Here is a 22,208-nt window from a genome sequence, read left to right as displayed (position 1 = left end):
TTACACCTGGGATAACAAGTGAACTTAGTAGTGTGAGCCCAATGAATTACCTGTAATCGAACTGATGAAGGCATATAAATCGTATAGGGTGGTCTACCTCCAGGATCAAGTCCATTCTGTTGGGCAGTATAACCATTAATTCAATCTCTTAGATAAGGGATCTAATAACACAAGATTATGTGCTCAGAAAAACAGTAAAACATAGAGTATCATGAAAGGCTGTCCAGTTTCACATTGGGGGACGTTTACTTATTTCACATTTTGTCATGTTACAGCCTTATTACATTGTGGATTAAATTAATTTTTCACCTCAAGATTCTACACACAATACCCCCATAAAGATATGAAGTGAAACACTTATGCTTGAAATGCTTGCAAATTTATTTCAAATTTCTGTCTCCCAGTAGGACGACTGAGTCCCCAGCCTGAGCACCCCCAAGTGTAGGTGGTAGAAATGTGATTACTCTGCTCCATTTTGTGCTTCTCTAGGAAGCATTACCTCCACTGCAAGTTTGCTTTGGGGTGAAGAACCAAAATTAAACCTGATCTCTTTAGTTGTAAAATGAGGTCTTGTTCAAATTCCCTGGATAGAAAATTTTTGCATATAAAGGTTTGATTTAAGGAGCTTATCCTGACCAAAGATAATCTCTTATGAATGTCCATTGTTTTCCATTGGTCACAAAGATTTACCAAAATAAACACAATCCACACATCCAACATAAAATTAGACATTTTATTTTTTTTCTTTGCAATCTTTTCTTTTCTCAAAAAGAGAAGTATAGCAGTACACTCTTTGTTTCTTAGAAAATGAAACAAACAAACAAACAAACAAATCAAAATGACAACAACAAAGTTATACGTTTTATTTTTCATTTTGTATTTTCTTCCTATGTTTTGGAAGAGCATACTGTCATAGAAAAATACTATATTACATAGAATAGAACTTTACACAGTTTGGAAAAAAAATACACAATATCAATGCGTACATTATTAATAGCCCAGTCCAGAACCGTAGCAACTTTGACATCCAAACACATATTAGGCAAAAGAACAAATCAAAATATCTTTAAAAAATAAAGCATGAAACATAATTAAAAAAATAAACACATTAATAAAAAAAAATAGGAACAAAGACTGGAGACACTGACATTTCCTACTTTTGAAATGTGCAGCATGACATCATTTTCTCAGTTTCAAGTCATAATTACGCTGACTGCAACGAAGAAGTCAGTGTTTGTGTTTATCATTGAGCTAAATAGGTTAACTGGCTAGATATCGGAGAAGAAATTTAAGTTAGCTCATCAACAACTGTCATTAAACAGGCCAGTAAGCTAACAAGACATCTTATTGACTCATTGTATAGTTCTCAGCAACAAGCCTACTTATAGCTGGTTAGTTTAAGTAGGTTTGTTGCTGCTCACTTATTGTGGCAAGTTGTGAATAAAATGGCTATAAATAGCTGGTTTGGGTAGTTTTGCTGTCACAATTGTATTTGTTATTTATGTATAACTAATGGTCAGATTGGTAGGTGCTATAGTTTGCTAGTTGTAACAACTTGCTAGTGTTCAGCTAACATTATTTATCTGTTACTGGTAATTTTCTGATTTGTTGAGTTGACAAGAGGTGACAAGATAATGTAGTTTCCTTGCAGCCATTGAATGTTTTGCTACCCACAGTTTGCTGCAGCTGAGGCACTCCAATTTAGACACTGCATGTTAAAAAACAAAACAAAATGCACACCAAAAATAAAAATAAAGAGCCAAAAGATTGATGTAATGTAACACAAATATTTGACTGTAGTCTCCCAACCAAAATCATGAGTACATGACTGGCTTACGTTGCACATTGACAACTCGTGCGGTAGAAAAAGCAACATGTGCTCTCTCCCCTACAGGAACTTGTTATAGAAGCATAAAGTAATTACCCAGTAACATTTACCTAGTTTGGCTTTCCTTACTGCTCAATAGCCATGAACTAGCATCCTCTGGTCAGAAGGTGAATCGCCCTTTATTTAAGCTGTACGACAAGATTAACCATGTTTACATGGTATATTTGTGAGTGACTGAGCAGGCGTGGGCTTGTGAAAGGGCTTTACTTTAGCTGATGATGTAATATATGGTGGATTATGTAATAACTTATCTAATGTACTGAAATCGCTTAATGGGTTCAGGGGAGTAATGCCAACAAGCTAGTCTAATAAAATGTGGTACATTACCATTAAATCTTCACATGAACATTTTTATTTTCCCCAAAATCGAAAAAGCACAGGGAATTAAATAACATTTTTTGTATTATAAACTTATCCGCGCGGAACAGTTGTTACGGTTCTGGATTGGGCTTTAAACTGACATTTGACCCAAAAATGCATAGGGAGTATACATGGCCACATACATACATAAAAGAAAAAAAACAAACAAACAAAAAAACAATTCAGAAGGCTTTTCTCAGCATTTTCATTTTTTGTTGCTTTACAAAAGTTTGTTCCATTGTACATGAAAATACTTACAGTGCATGGTATTCAACAGTGTGCTTTATATTCAGCAGTAAGTGCTTGGAGAGAAGTAAATGTCCCTTTTTTGTATGTGTGTTGAGTTTACACTATTTTAAGCCTTTTCCGGTTTTTGGAAATAAAAATATAAAGGTCCACAATCCTTTAAAACCTCACTACTGTACAATGAAATGTACACAAATTAGTTTACACACACACACAGACACATACACACAAACACACACACACCTCTGAAACAGTGTATGCCCAGAAGTAGTGGACATTTTTTGCACATACATGTATTAGACAGAGAAACGTTGACAAATAGAAGTCTTCTGTATATGTTTTGTTATTCACACCCATACAGACATGGAAATTCTTATAGGGTGCCACTGAATTCTGTTACATAACAACATAAGAAAATGGTAGGAACAGGGGTTGTGACTCTCTCAAAGTTGAGTTTTTTTTGTTAGTCTTGTCGAAAAAAAAATGCTGTTCTATTACTCACTTATAATAATATCCTTATACTGACGATGTATCCATCATATACTCCATATAGTTTTGTTCACCATAATTCATGCTAATATGTGTACACACACAAGTGTGCAAAGGATGTTTAGATTTGTTTTTTTCCTCAAAAAGGACAAAACCTTTATCTTGCAACTTGCGCATTTATAAAATACTGCAGTAAAGTATTTAAATGTTAACTAAGAGCAACCCATACATAGATGAGCAGTTTCTTTGAAATTGTATGGCTTCATCATGTCTATCAATAGGATTAAAGAAGACAAAGAAGTGAACTGTGGTAAGTTCTTAGAAATATTTGGATGATGCCAGTTAGCTTAAAGTGTAAAAGATTGGTGCTGTTTTGGTGGAAAATGGTAGCAAAACCAGAGATTGATTTTAGTTTTATTCTGTTTACTGCAATTTATTTAAGTTAACTGCTACTTTGTAGAATTTAAGCACCTACTTTTGCACAGCACATTCATAAACTGCCAAGATCAGTAGGAGGGAACAAGAGCCAGCCCAATTTCAGTTAATCCAAAGATAATTGGAGCAAACACATTTTTGGCAGGAAAAAGAAAAAATCATGAGAAATTAGGGGTCTGAAGGAAATGGAATTAATGTCTGGGGTTGCAAAACTTGAAACTTGAAGACTTGTAAGTTCTAAAGTTTCTGTGTGAAGGGTATTTCAGTGCTCCAGCTACTTTGAGCATTCTGACTATTGTTAGTCGGATGCACAGTGCCCTTGATTATAAAATCAAGCACCCTGAAATTTAGTTTTTGGGAAAGTCAAACCCAAAACAGGTTAGTATGATGGCTGATGAGTCACAGCTTATGTTGACACAAAGAAGAATAAATCAAATTAATAAATAAATTGCAGCTGTACAAGATGATGCTACAGCTAGGACTAGCTCTGTTAAATATTAATGGTGCACCACTCCAAACTAAAAAAAATGCTACTTGTTGTGCTTCTGACCTGATGTACTGCCTTTGGCCTTGGACACTGTAGTCTCATTCATTAATGAGGCGTCAGTGGTGTAAAAATACAGATTGTGTGTCTAACCACATTGCAGGTGTAAGGTTCTAGTTGGCTGTCTCTTGAATTAGAAATTAACATTCCCTTAGCAGTAGAAGTAGAAATATACTTAGGGCTTTAAAACTATCGCACAACTAAGATCAGGTTTAGTTCAAGAAGGGATCTGTAAGATGTGACAAGGTTGCTAATCAAAAGTTAGCAGGGGAGGCTTTAGGAAGAAGAGAAAGGTTTACTATTTTCCCAATAGTCAGCATTATGTGAACTGATTAGAATCTTGCACTAATGAGCTGTCAGTCAAGGAAACCACAACACTTAATGTTGTGGTGAAGGTTAATAGTGGGTAAAACCAGCTCTCAATCCTTGACATAACATTTGGCACACACTCTGTTCAAACTAATGTTTGTTCTTAGTTCAATTTTGGATCCATGGTGAAATTGCAAATGAGCACACACAAGTAGTCAGGAATGCTCACAGTGCTTCAAAGGGTGCTGACCATTAAAGGATAGTGGCTCAGTTTAACTCAGGCCGAACTCTGGAAATTTCCAATTGCACCTTGGAATAGAACCTGCTGATACACTCACATACAAATTACACATCATAAACAGACATTCATGAAAGACACAACAAAATGGCTTGATAATAAATGCATAACACACACTGTACGGTTTCATTTCCTTTGTTATCAGAGCCTTTTGTGTAAGAATGTGTGTGTCGGAAATTTGTCCATAGTCTGGCTTCACCAGCAACCTAGTGTAGTAGGTCTGATAGCAGATGATGCTATTGACTTTGTTCATAATCTTTGTGCAAAAGGGCGAGTGTTACCAATAAATCCAAACAGCAGTAGTGCTCTATAGCTATTATTTGAATGAACTGTGTGTCCTAGTTTAAAAGGCTGTTAAATTAAAAGCCACAACAAAGAGAATGTTACTTCTTTATGACTTGTTGCTTGTTGTTCCCACTGCCTTAACATCTATACAACAGCATAAATGATCCATGACAATGAGACTCTTCAATAATTGAATCTTCCTCAAGGACCACATAGGGTTTAGTGGTGAGGCTGCAGATCACAAGCAACTGTATACCACTTCCTTATTAGATGTGTAGAAGAAATACAGATTATATAATAAAAAAGAAAACAAAAAATAGAATATTATCAAATATTCCAGTTTGGTAATATTCCAGTTCTGGAACATATCGGGAACAACTGTGTCTTGTCTCCTCTGTAAAATATGGCGGCATGACACTCGGGCATTACTGCAGAAGGCCCACAACCATAAATGCTGATCTCATGCTGGACAAATGAAAACACGATGATTCATACTTATAAGTGATACTCCAATGGAAAATTATGAATATTTTAATTCCTATAGATCCTCCTAAATCACACTTGTCATTGTGTTGACACTGCCTGCTATTGGGAACAGCTTTATTCACTGCTTAGGCATTCTTCTCCAAGAATGGTCCCAGTGGCTCACAGTATATATTAGTTTTGAGGTCGCTGGTAAGTGAAATGATCCTTTTGTTGTTGGATTATATAAATCAGACTTAACATCTTAAAATTAAACTAGCTGCTAGTTAATTTATTCTGCGGCACACATCCTTACACAAATATGCCAATAAAGACAAACAGATGTTACATTAAATCACTCTGAGCCTCAAATCTAATAATTTTGCGATTTGAAATGAATTTGAAATGCTACTGTTGCTTGACATTGTAGTCTTGCAATGAAATATGATGAGGTGAACCCAGTGATCTCAGACAACTATTGATATAGTGGATAATGTCATAACATTTGGCACATTTCAAATGCAGGTAGATGTTCTTCGTTTGGCAGTACAGTTTGTTCTGGGGCACAGCCACTCATGCTCATTTATGGTGTAGCAAAAGCCGTGATTGGTCAATTCCACTTAAGACACCATTTTTCATTGGGAGCAGAAATTACGCCCTTCCCTCCTTTCACTTTCATTTTATGATAGCATGAAACAAAATAACAGTTTGGCAGTTGTGATGGCATCACTGATGACATCTTCATAAATCAGCGTTGTGATGTCACCAAAGTGACATTATAATGTGCAGCAAGATCCAATAGAGAAGTCTGCCTTGAAAAAAAGAGCTATACTTGACCACTCCAGAATTTTGTTTTTTTCTTGGTAATGTCAAGTGAGCAGCAGTGTTTGAGCAGAATCTTAGCAGCATTATGAAATTCTAAAGTGGCTACATTTATTATAGACACACTCCCATTATGAACTGTTTGTTCCGTTTTCTGTTAGTACTTAGTAACCTTCTGTGAAACAAATGGAAACCCGAAACTGAGAATTTTTCTCCGGTAAAATAATTTACAATATTGTATAAGGCAGATCTCTCAGGTGCAAGTACTGTAGGTTCATGGGAGCATATGGCCTTGCAATAAAAACTGAAATAATCTTACCCGTATTGCAGGTTAAAATGAGTAAAAATGGCTATTTAAAGTGCCGAGTAAGTCATTGTTGAAATCGAAACAACACTGTGAGTCCAGCCAGTTATCGGGAGAGCTTTTGGTGTGTTTTTCTGTATTGTAGTGATGCTTTCATATAGACCGTACTGTGTAAAAGCAGTTCAACCCAGTGTAAATGGGATGGGGAGACTATGTGAGCATGCACGTGTTAGGATGTGTGTTCCAGTAGGAGTCTCTGTATTTAAACAGATATACTGCAAGCCGGTGGAGTGTGTGTGTGAGTGAGTGTGTGTCTGCGTTTTTGGGCCAGTTCCACTATGTATAAGTTTATGCTTCATCACCAGTTACAATATGTCTTCTGTATGTTTTGTGCACGTGTATGTATTTGTGTTACAGGTCAAGTGCGTGGTCTAAAGTGTTGTTATTGTCCTCTGGGTCATCATTGGCAAGTGGGTTGCGGCTGATGACCAGTTCAAGTCTGTCTCCTGCTTCTGTGATGAGAGGTACGGCCAGACAACAGTCAAAGTCTCTCGTCCTTACATGGTTCACCTAAATACAGTCAAAAAGATTAAGCCAATGGTTACTTTGGTAATTTGCATAACTGTAGACATTTTTAATTTAGCAAACAAAAAAAAAAAAAAAGAGGGGGACGTGAAGATAACTACATGTAAGCATAACAAAATATGATGTAAAGAATTTTTCCAAATGCTGAGGACAGAGTGAGCTTTTTTCTTTCTTCACAACAAAAAACTATATTAGAATTAGGGATGCAATGATGGGCAGTACACTAATTATTATCATCATCATCACCTGCAGGATCCTGTCATAGGGTCTAAGCCCAGCTCTGTCAGCAGGGCCATCAGGTCTGATCATGTTGACATAAACACCTTTTTCCAAGAAACCATCTGACACGCTAAAGCCAAAGTCATCACTCTCTGGGTCCTTTATCACTGTTACCTAGTGACAGAACACAAGGATGTGAGGTTGAGTAATAAAATGTAATTTGCTAGTATCTTGTGCTCCTAATCAAGACAACAGAACAAAAAGACTATTCACATGTCAACCCGTCTGATGAAACTGTCTCAAAATATCTGTTGTGTCACTGCAGGAACAATAAGTTTCTCTGTGGATGGGAATAACACTTGTAACCATGATAACTGCACACAAACATAAAGAAAGCTGCGCAACACATGAAATTTAGACAAAGAAATGTCACTGATAAATTAACATATTCAAATTTATTTAATCAAAGTACAAAAATTTGTCTAAATTAAAAGTTTTGTATGCAAATTAAAACCAAACCAACACCAGATGCTAAAATAAACAGATTTTTAGCCTGAGATCCAGATCCAATTCTAACTGGTTTAAGATCCCAAGCAGAATAAAAATGCTCATTAAACAGGACGACCAGAATAAATGCACACAAACTGACATTTATTACTTTAGGGTGGAATAAACTATTTTGTAAACTGATCCAAATAAATATTTTACCATGTAAACATTTTAACCTGATTGCTTTCTGGGTGTGTATTCGCAGCGGAAAGTTTATTTGTAATACAAGGTCCTAAAGAATAAACGGAAAAAACGATAATGACAATTGTGCTGATAATAGACGTCTTTCTTCAGTGAACTGCCATGTGCCACAAAGCAGGAACCAAAAGCCGAATAAATGGACAAAGCCATATAATATAATGGACAACTGTAAGATAAAGTCTTTATTATTGGTAATGCAATCCAGATTGTTTGCTGTACCTTTTGGATACAAAACCAAAAATGCAGCAGCATTATGAGATTCATCTGAAATGTTGTATGATCGATTAACGAGGCACGACTTAAGGCTGTAATAGTTGTTCACTGTGATGTATTTTCTCTCTATGGATAAAACATGTATTTCTCATTCTGGCTCTGAGCTGTACATGTTTCACTTGGCCCTCGTCTCCTCAAATTGTGACTGTAAATTCATGGAAGGCTGAACTACATGTAGTCACTTGCATAACAGTTGCCCAGGGAGGCTGGGTATTTATACTGTATTACATAATACTCTGCACTGTAAAAAAGAACATTTCAAACCTCATAAGAGTAAACTAGAACTCACTATGCATGCTAGCTAGAAAGGGGATATTATTAAAGTTATTAGTAATGACAGTGTTTGACATGTCAAGTCAAAATGTGTACTTTAAAGTTTGGACCAGATACCAATGCTTACAAACTTTAACAGCAATGTCAGCTTGAATGGTTACATTGATATTTTTGGTTGAATTCTAATTATCTACTGCAAGTTTACCTAATATTCTCAATATTTCATCCTAACCCACATCAAAAACATATTTTGTCCAGTTCTCTCTGAACTCACTTTGTGAAGCTCTAGTGGTGTTGGTGACAGAATACCCTGCATCTCTTCTTTGATCCGACGGGACTCCCATGTCCTCTCTGATACTCTCAGTGAGGCCTTTGACTTGGGCTCGTGGTGCAGGAGAGGGGATTGGATATCTTGGTGAATGTGGACCCCTTGTTGTAGGTGCAATTCCTGGTTGAAATGGGCCTCCTCGTGTAGATGGGGGTCTGAGTGGCAAACATATTGCAAGTGTTTTTAACCAACTGTTTAACAAGTAATCCTTCTATACATGGTATAAAATGATACTTTACTATATTTTTCTGTTTAAAATTTGGAAACAACCACCCTTAGTTGTGTCATATCAGTGACTAACCTTGGTGAAGTTGAGCCTCTTCATGAAGGTGGGCTTCCTCGTGAAGATGAGCACCCTGATGGAGGTGTGTTCCTTGGTGGTGCAAGTTGCCTTGATGCAGGAGAGAATTTCGCCGCAATGGGCTCATCCTGCTGTGGGTCAGTATGGGCTCAGATGGAGGCTTGTTGACACCATCTACACCAAGACTGATGGCTGTGCCTGTCATGATGGATGCCTGCAATGAATTGAAACAAGTTGAGTTACCGCTTTGTAACCAACCATTTGGAGACATTGAGTGCTTGCCAATGTGATTGTTTGACAAACATTCATACGTTCAGCACAATTTGTTACTGGTTTAAATACTATTGGTCAGACTGGGCAGCATCACCTCATCCCCCGTCATAATGAACACTGGTGCTCCACAGGGGTGTGTACTGAGGCCTCTCCTGTACTCACTCTACACCTACGACTGCACGGCCACTAGCAACTCCAACATCATTTTGAAGTATGTGGACGACACTACAGTGGTGGGTCTTATCACCAAAGGTGATGAGACGGCTTACAGGGAGGAGGTCAGCGCCTTGACCCACTGGTGCCGAGACAACCATCTCACCCTCAAATACTAAATACTAAACATGCTATACATTAAAATAAACTGCAGATTAAACATGATGTTTACAACCATTAAAATATGAGGGTTCATAAAAACCTGCAACAAAACTGTTGTTAAAACCCTTTGACTCAAGTGCAAATCCACTTCAGTGAGCACTGTATGCTGATTAAGTCCAGTATTCATCTTTGATGCCAATTTTACACTTGAAGTCAAATAGTTGTGAAAAATACTAACTAACCTCTATTTCTCTTAGTAGTTCTGACTGGCCACAGGTCTCCAGGTCCTCCAGAGCTTGACACCAGAAACTGTCTTCTGGATCCAATAAAATGCCATCCGGTTGCTGGCCAATAAATCTGTCACACAAAAACAGACACACAAATAAAACAAGTTTCCACACCCATTTTGCTGGATTTTCTCTGTTGCTGAGTACTACAAAAGGGGAAAACCATGCAAAGCAAGACAAATATATTTAAGCTTTATCTTCATGGAACTGCCTTTTGATCACACGTTGTGTATTGTGCGAAATGTATTTTTCTCTTAAATATTTTATTATTATGATTATAATTATTATAATTATAATATTTATTTATCTAAAGTGCAGAGAATAGTTGGCTACATGAAAATGCAGTGTGCCTGATTTAGCACTGGAACTTTCACTTACAAAAAGACATTAAGGACACAGAATCTGTACACACACTGTCTGTATCTGTCATGGTTAAACTGAACAAAAGTAATCATTTAACCCAGAATGTCCCCAACTAACACGATTAATTCACTTTCATTGTTTTACTGATTTTTGTTTTTTTCCTCGAAAATCCCTTTCTCTCGCTGTACACCCTCAAAAGTGTTATGTAACTTTAACATGCTGACTAGCCTTAGCCTTCTGACTCATCACAGCTTTACACAGAGATACACAAAGACACAGGTACAACATATTCACAGTAGCACTGACTTTATGACTCAATCTCTGCAATGAGGTGTACCCTTCGCCATGAGCTCTTGGTGATGATACTGGCACAGTGAAACAGTGTTAAAGATAAAATCCTTTCTTGCAGAAAATAAGCTCATGCATTTTGAAGATCTATAGTGGTGAAATATATCATACCATTCCACACCATACCATAGCACTTTATTCATAAAACAGCTTTAGAAACATTAGCAGGGCTGACCAAATTGCTGTTCAATAACACCAAACATAAAAGACAAACACGGGCCAAAGGGTAAAAGATACAGAAAACAAAACAGCTTTAGAGTATATAAAAAGTAGATAGAAATCACAGTCAATTTCACACTGTGTCAAAGGATAGGGACTAAAAGTGAAGGACCTGTCTGAGCTGTGATTCCTAATCATTCCACAATATAATAATTAATATAGAACTGACATCACAAATGCAATCACTCCAAGGAGCTTTATATTGTCAGGTAAAAACCCTACAATGAAACAAAGAAAACTCGAGTAATCTGATTATCCCTATGAGCAAGCACTTGGCATCACTGGGAGGAAAAAACCTCTGGCAGAACCAGACTCAGGGAAGCACAGCCATCTGTCATGATCGGTTGGGTATGAGGAGAGGAAGACAGGACAAAAGATAGTGTTGATGAACCATAGAAACTATTATCTATGTCACCTTGAGGTCAAGGTCAGATCACCTTGACCTTGAGGTCAAGGTCACCCCATCATTTCTTTTTACTGCTGAGGGATAAAAAACACACACTCACAAATAAACTGTACAATCAAGTGAGTGCAGACAGCCTACAATGGCCCTTAGTCAATAAGTCAACATTTATATGGATTTTTATGAATAAAAAAGGTGATATCAAAAAAAAAAAGTGTATGATAAACAAAAAAAAAAAAAAAAAAGACAGTCACAACGAACAGCTTTGTAGCTAAAACTAAATTCAGACCTACCCTGGTGGTTTGTCCCAGTCATCCTCACTGAAGCCTCCATCACTAAACGGGTAGTTCTTCCGACGTCCAGGAGGAGGCGTGGTACTTCGTTGTTGCTTGGCACTACGCCACTCATGCGGGTGTAGAGCGATACCAGCTGCTTGATGGGTGTATGTACCTACAAGAGGATAGATGAAATGACCAAATACAAGAAAGAGTGCTTTTAATATATTCCTTCTTTTCATTAACATATTTCTTACAGGGTTAAGACATCCGGAAATTTCACTTTCTACACATGCTCAAATGTAGCTTACCCTGGCTCCCATAGCCTGCATCCAGCCCTGAGCCATCCCATGACTCCATAGCAGAGTCAACGCTGGGTATTGTTGTGGAGTAAAGCTCTGATAGCTTGTTGGTTTGTTGGCTGTCTGTCAAATCATCCTCCTCAGGGTCACTGATCTCGTTTTCTGTTGTGTCCTCTATATCTGCCGTCTTCCTGTCTTCTATGTCTTGAAGAAAAAAAAAAAGAGGCCAATTTAATTTAAAGGTTAACTCTAATTTTTAACTTGGTAAAATACATATGTGAACCTTTTACTACATGTATATTTTTCAACATTAAATGCTTATAAGAGACAAAATGAAACTTGAACTGGTTAACCTACTGACCTCTTCTCTGCATTTACCTATAAACAGGTTTTAAATCAGATCTATTAGGATATGAGTTGCAAACAGCTAACCTGTTACATACCACTTATACAGTACAAATATTGTATGCATGTTTTAAACAACAGGGTTTCCATATCTTCGCCCCGCAAAAGCTGTATTACTGTATTACTTTCCTATTTTTTTTTACCTCCTGCACAGGAACTGAAACCATCTGATTCTGCGCAAGGTTTTTGTTCTATTGACCTGGTGTGCAGATAACGGAAGAACCTTTGTAATGCAAGTAACACCTTATTTATAACTGTGATTACTGAATTTAGCACAGTAACGTGTTACATTACGGCGGTACTGAAAGATGTAATGTGGCAACGGTAACACGTTAGCCAACACTGCGCACAAAAGACAGATTTAAAATGCATGTTACTGTTACTAGTTTTTATACTTACTGTCAAGCTGTTTTTTTATCTTGAGAGTGACCGTCTCTCCAGCCATCTGCAGCAAGTGGATGGCTTCGCTCAGTGGCTTCCCTTTCAGGCTGACACTGTTGATAGCCAAGATCCGATCACCTACATGTATAGCCCCTGTCCTACATAGGTACGAGATACACAAAGGTACAGAAGTAGAAATTTGTATTATTCCCACACAGGAAAAGTAAAAAATGTTAAACCTCATACATATCATTATACAAGAAGATTGTTAATAAGCCTAAAAAGGACTCTAGAGGGGTCTGAATAGCATTAAACCATTAAATATCTATCAAAAAAGTTATTTGTGAAAACATATTTTGACCTCTAGTGCACCATGTTAGTATTTTTAAATAATACCGCAAAATACACTAATATCAGAAATTCTCATTTCCTACAAAATCAAAGATCAATGTACAAAAAAGCAGCTGCTGTCAGGAGTAGTGTCGTGGACGAGAGAAGGAGGACCCAATCGCTGGACTCACAGGCAGGTAGGTGAAGGTGGATGTTTATTGCCGAAGGAGTGAGCAAACAGTACAGAGGGAGGAAATGGCTGGCTGGCTGGCTGACTGAATGAATGAATGAACAAAGGACTGGCTGGCTAACTGAACATACAGACAACACTAACATCAGACGTACATCAATGACACGACAAGGATCGGATGGAACTGAGGACTTAAATATGGGTGATGAATGATTAGAAACCGGTGAGTACGCAGCTGAACTTAGTCTGACTAATGATACATGGAAATAACTGGAACACAATACGCAGGCGGTATGTTGGCACAGAAAACACAGATGTGAAAATAAACTGAACATGACAAAACAGAAAACACTGGGTCAGCGACCCAGGAACCCTGACAGTACCCCCCCCCCTCCAAAGGCCGGCACCCGACGGCCAAAAGAAAAAAAAAACAGAACAGGGCGGGCGGAGGGGGCACAGGACGGAGGGACGGAGTCCACACAGAGCCAGTTCAGGCGGGCGGCCACGCGGCCAGTGGCTGAGCCCATACAGTTCAGGTGGGCGGCCACGCGGCCGGCAGAGACGCTGAAGTCGATCCGGTGGGCGGCAGCGAGGAAGACGGCGGCAGCCACTGAGCCGGTGCGGTGGTCGACCATACCGGCGACGAGGAGAAGGCGGCCAAGGAGCAGCTGCAGAAGGCGGCGCGGGAGCCGGCGGAGACTGAGGAGCAGCTGTAGGGCCAGGCAAAGCAGAGGCCGAGGCTGAGTCTGAGGCCGGACCAGGCGAAGCAGAGGCCGAGGCTGAGTCTGAGGCCGGACCAGGCGAAGCAGAAGCCGAGGCTGAGTCTGAGGCCGGACCAGGCGAAGCAGAGGCCGAGGCAGAGTCTGAGGACGGACCAGGCGAAGCAGAGGCCGAGGCAGAGTCTGAGGACGGACCAGGCGAAGCAGAGGCCGAGGCAGAGTCTGAGGCCGGACCAGGCGTAGTAGAAGCAGAGGCTGGACCAGGCGTGGCAGAAGCAGAGGCTGGACCAGGCGTGGCAGAAGCAGAGGCTGGACCAGGCGTGGCAGAAGCAGAGGCTGGACCAGGCGAGGCAGAAGCAGAGGCCCTCCCGCTGACGAGGCATGAGGCTGGACGGGCTCCTCGGGCCCTCCAGCTGACGAGGCATGAGGCTGGTGCGGTTCTCAGGCCCTCCAGCTGACGAGGAAGGTTGCTGGACGGGCTCCTCGGGCCCTCCAGCTGACGAGGCATGAGGCCGGACGGGCTCCTCGGGCCCTCCAGCTGATGAGGAAGGTTGCCGGACGGGCTCCTCGGGCCCTCCAGCTGACGAGGAAGGTTGCCGGACGGGCTCCTCGGGCCCTCCAGCTGACGAGGCATGAGGCTGGACGGGCTCCTCGGGCCCTCCAGCGAAAACGGTCTCAGAACCAGTGGGCACTGGAGCCCCTGGCACACACAGGACAGAACCAGCAGGTGCGGGGACCTCTGGCAGGGAAGCGGCCGGGCCAGCGGGTGCGGAAACCCCTGGCTGAGATGCAGGGTAGCTCACAGCTGGCTCTGGGTGCTGTGGCTGCAGGTCCGGGAACTGAACAGGATGGTGGACGGGCGACTGGACTACTGACTGGAGGACAGGAGGCGACTGGACTCCTGACTGGAGGACAGGAGGCGACTGGAGTGGAAGCTGAACAGCAGGTGAGGGAACTGACTGGAGTGGAGATGCTAAGGGATGAACAGAGGTAGGCGAGGCTGACGACGGAGCTGAGGTTGGTGTGGCTAATGGTTGAGCTACAGACTGAGCTAGTGACGGAGATAAGGCTACAGCTTGGGCTAGTAAGGCTGGTGCCTGGGCAGGGGCCAGTTCAGCTGATCTAACTAGGGATAGTGCGAGGGCGTGAAAGGCTGGGTCAGGAGGTGGATGAAGTGGTGAGGTAGCAGGTGAACCGGTTAGCTCTTCCAAGCCGCTAGGGAGTTCTGGCTGGGTTCTGGCTGCCCTCAGCCTGGGCGCTGGGACAGGCACGGGAGGTGGCTGGACACCAGTCACCCCCACCCGAGAAACAGGAGCGGGCGTGGAGGTAGACTGGGTCGCAGCTGCCCTCCTCCTGGGAGCTGGCACTGGAGTGGGTGTAGCCTGACTGACGGGAGTGGAGATAACGACCGGGTGTGTGATACTGGCAGGTTTCTCTGGGATCGTTCTGGTCCTCCTGCCTCCACTATTTACAGTCTTTGACTGAACAGTTTTTGGGGGAGCAGAGCAGAAAAATTCGTCCCAGTCTACGTCCTCTTCTAGGAGGGAGACTCCCCATGAATCAGAGATAAGTCTATTAGTTATTTGAGGTGAAGAATCAAATGAGGAGGGTGGAAAACAGTCACTAGAACTCACCACCGGGAGTAGCTGAAAAAAGTCCTTGTTATGGCGGCGTGTGCGCCGCTTTTTCCGGGAAGAGGAAGCGGGTGGGGTACACAGCCGAGCCTCTGGCGCGGGAGCCTCCATTGAGCCGAGGTGGTAGGCGGAGCCGCTGTGCCATGGCGAGGGTGAAGGTCCGGTGAGTAAAACGGCTGGCGGGCGAGCGAGGAGCGGAGCGGCGGGAGAGCGAGCGGCCGAAGCTTGGCCTGTGACGCCCACTCTCCGCGGCGAATGCTCCGGTGCAGGTGAGGCAGCAGGTGAGGGGGGAATGCGGCGTCTCCGAGGCCCGCCCAGAGCCAGGCGAGTCCCCTTGAAGACGTGCTCTCTCTCCGCGAAGAGCCGCTGTTTTCCCCGAAGCCCCTCCGTCCAGCGAAGGAGCGCTGCCTCCTGCCGCTCGAAAAGTTCAGAGTCCGCTGGGTCCACAACGCGTGGTCGTGTCATTCTGTCAGGAGTAGTGTCGTGGACGAGAGAAGGAGGACCCAATCGCTGGACTCACAGGCAGGTAGGTGAAGGTGGATGTTTATTGCCGAAGGAGTGAGCAAACAGTACAGAGGGAGGAAATGGCTGACTGACTGACTGACTGACTGACTGACTGACTGAATGAATGAATGAATGAATGAATGAATGAATGAATGAACAAAGGACTGGCTGGCTAACTGAACATACAGACGACACTAACATCAGACGTACATCAATGACACGACAAGGATCGGATGGAACTGAGGACTTAAATACACGCTGGGTGATGAATGATTAGAAACCGGTGAGTACGCAGCTGAACTTAGTCTGACTAATGATACATGGAAATAACTGGAACACAATACGCAGGCGGTATGCTGGCACAGAAAACACAGATGTGAAAATAAACCGAACATGACAAAACAGAAAACACTGGGTCAACGACCCAGGAACCCTGACAGCTGCAGTGTTTACAAGTATTATTGCTACTGGTTTATTTTTGATTACAATTTTTTCCAACTAATACAGATTTTTGCCAATTCTGATTTTCTAAAAAAAGTTAACTGACAGCATGTACAAACAAAAATCAATCTTATCAGGACACACACCCATATTTGCTTTTCCAGTTATCTCTATAATTTTCCTCATAACTGCTTTGCTAATATTGAGGCAAGACACTTGTCCTGTGTTAGCTTCTTTAACATGTCCATATTCAACTGGGTGAAGATGATTTAAGTGTCTGACTAGATTTGTTGTTACAATTTTTTTGTGTGTGTGTTTTCCCCCCTGTGGTTTTCTTTGGAGAACCTTTGTGTCTTCACTCACAGCGAAGAGATTCCATGCTAACGACATGTTAGCATATGACTATAAGTGTGGCCGTGATTTTTTGCCTGTGGTATTGTGGAAAGTGTGTGAAATGGATTAGTTTTAAATTGGACATATATGAGGCTGACATGTGAATCTCAGTATGACACAATTATAATCTAACAGAGGGCAGGCGACTGGATAGTGTCACTGGGGCTGCACCACAGTGGTATTGCTCATGGCTACATTCATATTTTAGGAAGGCTTTCTGACCTGTATTTTATTATTTTATACTTAGATAAGAGCAAGCAATTAAAGCTAGAGAAAAAGAAAAACAAATTTGTATTTACCTTGGCTCCATGTTTTTCAAACTACTGTAGGGCACACGATTGGATAGAAAAAAATATATAACAATGGTCTGCAGTGATACAGTGTTACTACAGTGACACAGAGTTTCTATAGATAAGATCTTACTCTTTTATGTTCATACAAAACTAAGATAAGATAAAGTAAGGGAAAACTAAGTTAAACCGCCATATGACTGGACTAAGGTCAGAACAAGGTGAAAAGAATAACACTGCCTCCCTTGAATATCATTAAAACTTTCACTTTCTTGTAAAGCCCTATAAGAAAGGAAAAACTGTCTTTTATATTCCAACCTAATTTGAGGAAGATATTCATTTTGAGGTCTCACACACAGGCTTATGAAAGCATATACTAAACATATATGTTAAACACTTTTTGAGAAAGCCTAGCATAACAAATAAGTTTTTTTAAGGATATAGGGATGGTGTTCTTGTGCCCATACTAAGCACTCCTTCAAAGTTGATGTCAAAGAGCTTGATTTTGGTTTTATCTTACCAAATAACCTTCTCCCAAGTCTTCTCTGAATCATTTAGATTCAGATTTAGGTTCACTGGTAAATGTAAGATGGGCCTATACATGTGCCTTTTTGCTGCAGTCCATTACAGCATAGCGTGTTACCAAATGTCTTCTTGGTGACTGTGGTCCCAACTGCCTTTAGGTCATTAACAAGCTCCTCCCATGTAGTTTTGGGCTGATCCACCACTTTTCTCATGATCATCTGCCCAATTTGATGTAAGATCTTGCACGGAGCTCCAGACCAAAGGTGACTTATGTTTATTTTATATTTCTTACATTTCAGAATTGGTACACAACTCACTTTTGCCCAAGTTGCAACAAGGCAGAGCCAAACCCAACCCAATCATAACCTAGGCTTATCACTAACTCTGATTTCTGATAAGGATGAGCTTAAATCCTGGAGAACAACACCTATCCTTGCCAACCTCACCAGTGGACGGATCCATCTGTGAGCCTGTGTGTCCTTGATGGTATTCCTTGGCTATCTATTGACTTAATGAACAAATTTTTTTATCAGCATTTTGCTATAATCTATAACCTGGCATCCCCATTCATCTTAGGAATACATTTTATAATCACAGGTCTATTAACCCTGCATAAATCAGAAAAGCCATGCACTTAGCTGTGATTTGAGTTCTTGAACCTTTCAGATCTTTTGCAAAGGGCCTTCGTGTAACTATATATACAGTATATACAGATTACAACAGCCTCAAGTGGCTAATGTTCCATCCTGGCAGGCTAGTCGGCTAATGGGATATCAGCCGACTAGCCTGCTGGTCTTTGTGACTCCAAAAGTTTCCTCCTTGTTCCCACAGATTTTTTTTGCCAGAGTGCAACATCACTGGTAGCTTATATTGCCATACTATGCCTCCAGTTTTACTGACAGATCGTGCACATATTAAACAAATGCAGTTAGATGACCCAGTCACTGCCCAGCTGTCCAGAAATCTAGGAACAGACCCATGTGCAGACGTGAGTGGAAACAGTTCCTCATCATCTTTTGTTTACCATGGTCTACTCTACTATAAAGACCCAAAGCACAGATGTGGTTTGCATCAATTGAAATACCTTAAACACTCCATGGTACCTTGCTCAGTTACTATCATGACCACCCCACTGCATGTCACCGTGGTATTTCCCAAGCACTCGTAGAACTGTAGTCTAGGTTTTTTTGGCCAAAAATGGCAGCGGATATCAAACTTTATGTTGCTTCCTGTTCAGTCTGTCAGGTTATTAAATCAAGGTAGGTTTTGTTGACAATTTCTCCAAGTAGATTAAGGTGTGTGTGGTTAGAGGGGCAACAGCACAGGTGGCAGCCAGTAAGTTTGTCAGTGAAGTATTCACCAGACACAGTGCCCCTACCTGTCTTAGAAGCTCACCATTTGTGACTGAGCCGTTTGAGCACGTCAGCTCCACCCTAGGATCCATGCATTACAGCCTGTCACCCTCAGACTAAAACTGTATTATAAGCTTATGTTGGAATCTTATGACAATCAAACTTCATGGAATAAGTTTCTTTCCCAGATCTGCTTTGGATTGCATATAGCTCCTCCTCCTTCATGGATGGATACATAGTGTCATACCCAGAAACTCTTAGAGCCTTCCTGCTGGAAGCCCATAACAAATTTAAACTTTTTAAAAGTTTTGTATCCTCTTATGTCTGATGTAAAATTAATACAGCATTTTATAAAAAGATCATGCCAACAGTCAAACAAGATGGTGTTAGTGTGATGGTCCGGGGCTGCTTTATTGCTTCAGGACTTGGATGACTTACCATAATTGATGAAACCATGAATTCTGCACTATTCCAGAAAATCTTGATGGAGAATGTCTAGCCATCAGTTCATGCCCTAAAGGGTGGCAATGATCCAAAACACACCAGCAAGTCTAGCTCTGGATGGCTCAAATGAATAAATAATTAAAAAGAAAAATTAAAAAAAAAGAGTTTTAGAGTGGCCTAGTCAGACTTTTAAATCTGACTGATCTGATCTTTGACGTGATCTTAAACAAGCCATTCATGGTCAAAAACCCTCCAATGGGGCTGAGATACAGTAAAATAATTCTGAAAAGAAGAGTGACTTGAGAGACTCATTGTCAGTTATCCGAAATGCATGAAATCAGTTCTTGCTGCCAAGAGTGGCACAACCAGGTGCAAGGGGCACCACTTTTTTCACATAATAATAATGTGTATGTGTTAGTCCCCATAGGGAAATAGTTCCTCTGCATTTAACCCATTCACCCAGTGAAGCAGTGGGCAGCCACCAATGCAGCGCCCGGGGAGCAGTGTGTAGGGACGGTACCTTGCTCAGGGGTACCTCAGGGTAGCCGTTCAGTAGAGTTGAACCCCCGACCTTCCGATCATGGGGCCACCACTCTACCTACTGAGCTATCCCTGCCCCGAGGTAGGTTGGGTAGGTTGGATAGCCTTTTCTTTTAATAAATAATATCATCATTTAAAAACTATTTTGTATTTGTGTAGTATTAAATTGAGTGAAATATGTGCTATAAATATAAATATGCAAAAATTAATTACATTTTTTTTTAAAGCACTGTAGATGACTTGTAGAAAGAGGACTGCCAAAAAGTTAAACTTAGTGCTACTTTCAGAAAATCATGTGCCACTAAAAACAATATCTGGAAGAATGCATTTTCTTTCTTGGTGAACAGTATGTACGCACACGGATAAGGTAGACCTAAGTTATAATGGTCCTAGTTTGTGCCTGGCCCTTACGCCCTTTGGTGGTTAAACAAAATTAAATCACTTGACCGAAAAGAAAAAAAGAAAAGGAGAAAAAGTGGGTCGGTGTAAGATGTAGCACTGTGGTTATCGTTTGTATTCCTGCACTTTCATCTGTGTCAAGTTGCACCAAGTTTATTTGTAGAGTGCTTTATCGACAACAGTTTAGAATGGGAAATAGAGCAATTACATCACAGACTCAGAGAAATGGGGTCACAGTGTGTGTGTATTTGGAAGTGGGAAAGTAGCATGTTGCCTCTGTGAACATAGTTTGATGGAATAACACGTGAGCCTGTTATAAAAGCTGAAGGTGCTGTGTGGTGGAGTGGATGTAAGCTGAATTTACCAATGGATGTTTATGACTCAGGGAAAACATTGTGTCATCTTTCTCTCAGTCTTGCTTTGGACACTAGCTACCATCTCGTGTTTCAGAATATCACATCTGTCATTACTCTGTGTCAAATGGCACATGCTGGACACTCAACTTCTGGTGTAGAATCTGGAAAATGGATGGATGGAAGGAAGGAATATAGGCTTGGTTGTAGCAGAGACAAAAATATCAACACATGAAAATTGGAGATGCACTGATTGTTTGGTTTTTATCTAACTGGCTCGGACCAATGATTGGTGGATTGCCAACTGATATATTCAATTCTGTGTTGATGTGATACAGTTGATATTAACCATTGCAGAAATGTAAATACATGTCACATTGACATATACTTCAACAACAGTAATTGTTCTGCTTGTTAGCAATATGCTGTGCAAACATGCAGTGAGCTTTAATTGTATGTGGTCGCCTTATGCTAACACAGTATCCTGTTATCTGCCAGTGGACATGTGTGCATAGGGTGCATCGCATCCCTGTGTCTCCTGTGAGAGTCTGTCATGTCCTCTGTGTAGGTTTCCTCGGTCATGTCTGCATCTCGGTAATGTCTCATCTCCATTTACTTTCCCCATGTTCCTCTCCTTGTGTTTCATCCCTCTCGCTCCCTCGTCCTCTGTGTGTCTTAGTCGTGTCAGGGTCTTTTGTCCCCCTGTTTGCTTATCCCCATCTCTGTGTCAAGCCCAGGTGTCTTCGTCTATGTCTCTGTCTGCTTCCTGTTTATTTTGACAGTCTCTTGTCCCGTGTTCAGTGTGTTTAGTTTTGCTTCCCTTGTGTTGTTATGTTTATTCATCCCAGCTGTGTTCCCATGTGTTTCCTTCTCCCTAATCATCCCTGTGTGTACACTTTGTGTCAGTTTTCCTTTGTCTCTTGTCGGATTGTCTGTTTAATCTTCTGTGATCTCAGGATTTCCACGTTTCTTATTTCCATGTTTCTCTTGTCTTTTTCCAGTTCAGTTAGAGTTTATGGTTTCCTTTGCCTTTGTTTTTGTACCCTTACCAGTCAATAAATTGTCTCGCTTTTGGTTAATTCCCGTTTCACGCCTCGTTCCGTCTGCATTTGGGTCATCACCTCAAACTCCAAAAGTCTGCAGCCATGGAGCATGAGTCACCTCTCTTTTGGAGTTGCTTTTTTTGTGAAAATAACTACATTTGGTTAATGTAAAATAACGCAATCTTCCATGCTTGGCTGGTACTCTTGTTTTTTTTAGTTACAGAGCAACACAGACATGTAACACATGACAGACATAGTGAGATATTCAATTCATTTTCAATTCATCAGCTTTGGATTTATACAAAAATG

The 22,208-nt window shown here is 41.1% G+C and overlaps 1 protein-coding gene across 1 annotated transcript in view; it reads right to left on the bottom strand.

The window, feature by feature from the left end:
- Positions 1 to 719: 719 nt before the first annotated feature.
- LOC113022170 (glutamate receptor-interacting protein 2-like) overlaps positions 720 to 22,208 on the bottom strand; it is a 171,901-nt gene continuing 150,412 nt past the window's right edge. Inside the window, exons 18-25 of the mRNA XM_026167298.2 lie at positions 12,761 to 12,900; positions 11,966 to 12,160; positions 11,673 to 11,829; positions 10,002 to 10,116; positions 9,172 to 9,385; positions 8,817 to 9,025; positions 7,274 to 7,420; positions 720 to 7,012 (exon numbers count right to left, since the gene is read on the bottom strand). Coding sequence (XP_026023083.1) covers positions 6,854 to 7,012; positions 7,274 to 7,420; positions 8,817 to 9,025; positions 9,172 to 9,385; positions 10,002 to 10,116; positions 11,673 to 11,829; positions 11,966 to 12,160; positions 12,761 to 12,900 — 1,336 coding nt within the window. The 3' untranslated portion in view covers positions 720 to 6,853. The remainder of the gene's footprint in view (positions 7,013 to 7,273; positions 7,421 to 8,816; positions 9,026 to 9,171; positions 9,386 to 10,001; positions 10,117 to 11,672; positions 11,830 to 11,965; positions 12,161 to 12,760; positions 12,901 to 22,208) is intronic.

Source organism: Astatotilapia calliptera, chromosome 5 (assembly GCF_964374335.1).
Source record: "Astatotilapia calliptera chromosome 5, fAstCal68.1, whole genome shotgun sequence".
Taxonomy (NCBI): Eukaryota; Metazoa; Chordata; class Actinopteri; order Cichliformes; family Cichlidae; genus Astatotilapia; species Astatotilapia calliptera.
Note: the sequence above shows the minus strand (reverse complement) of the source record. Positions and strands in the feature narration are given on the sequence as shown.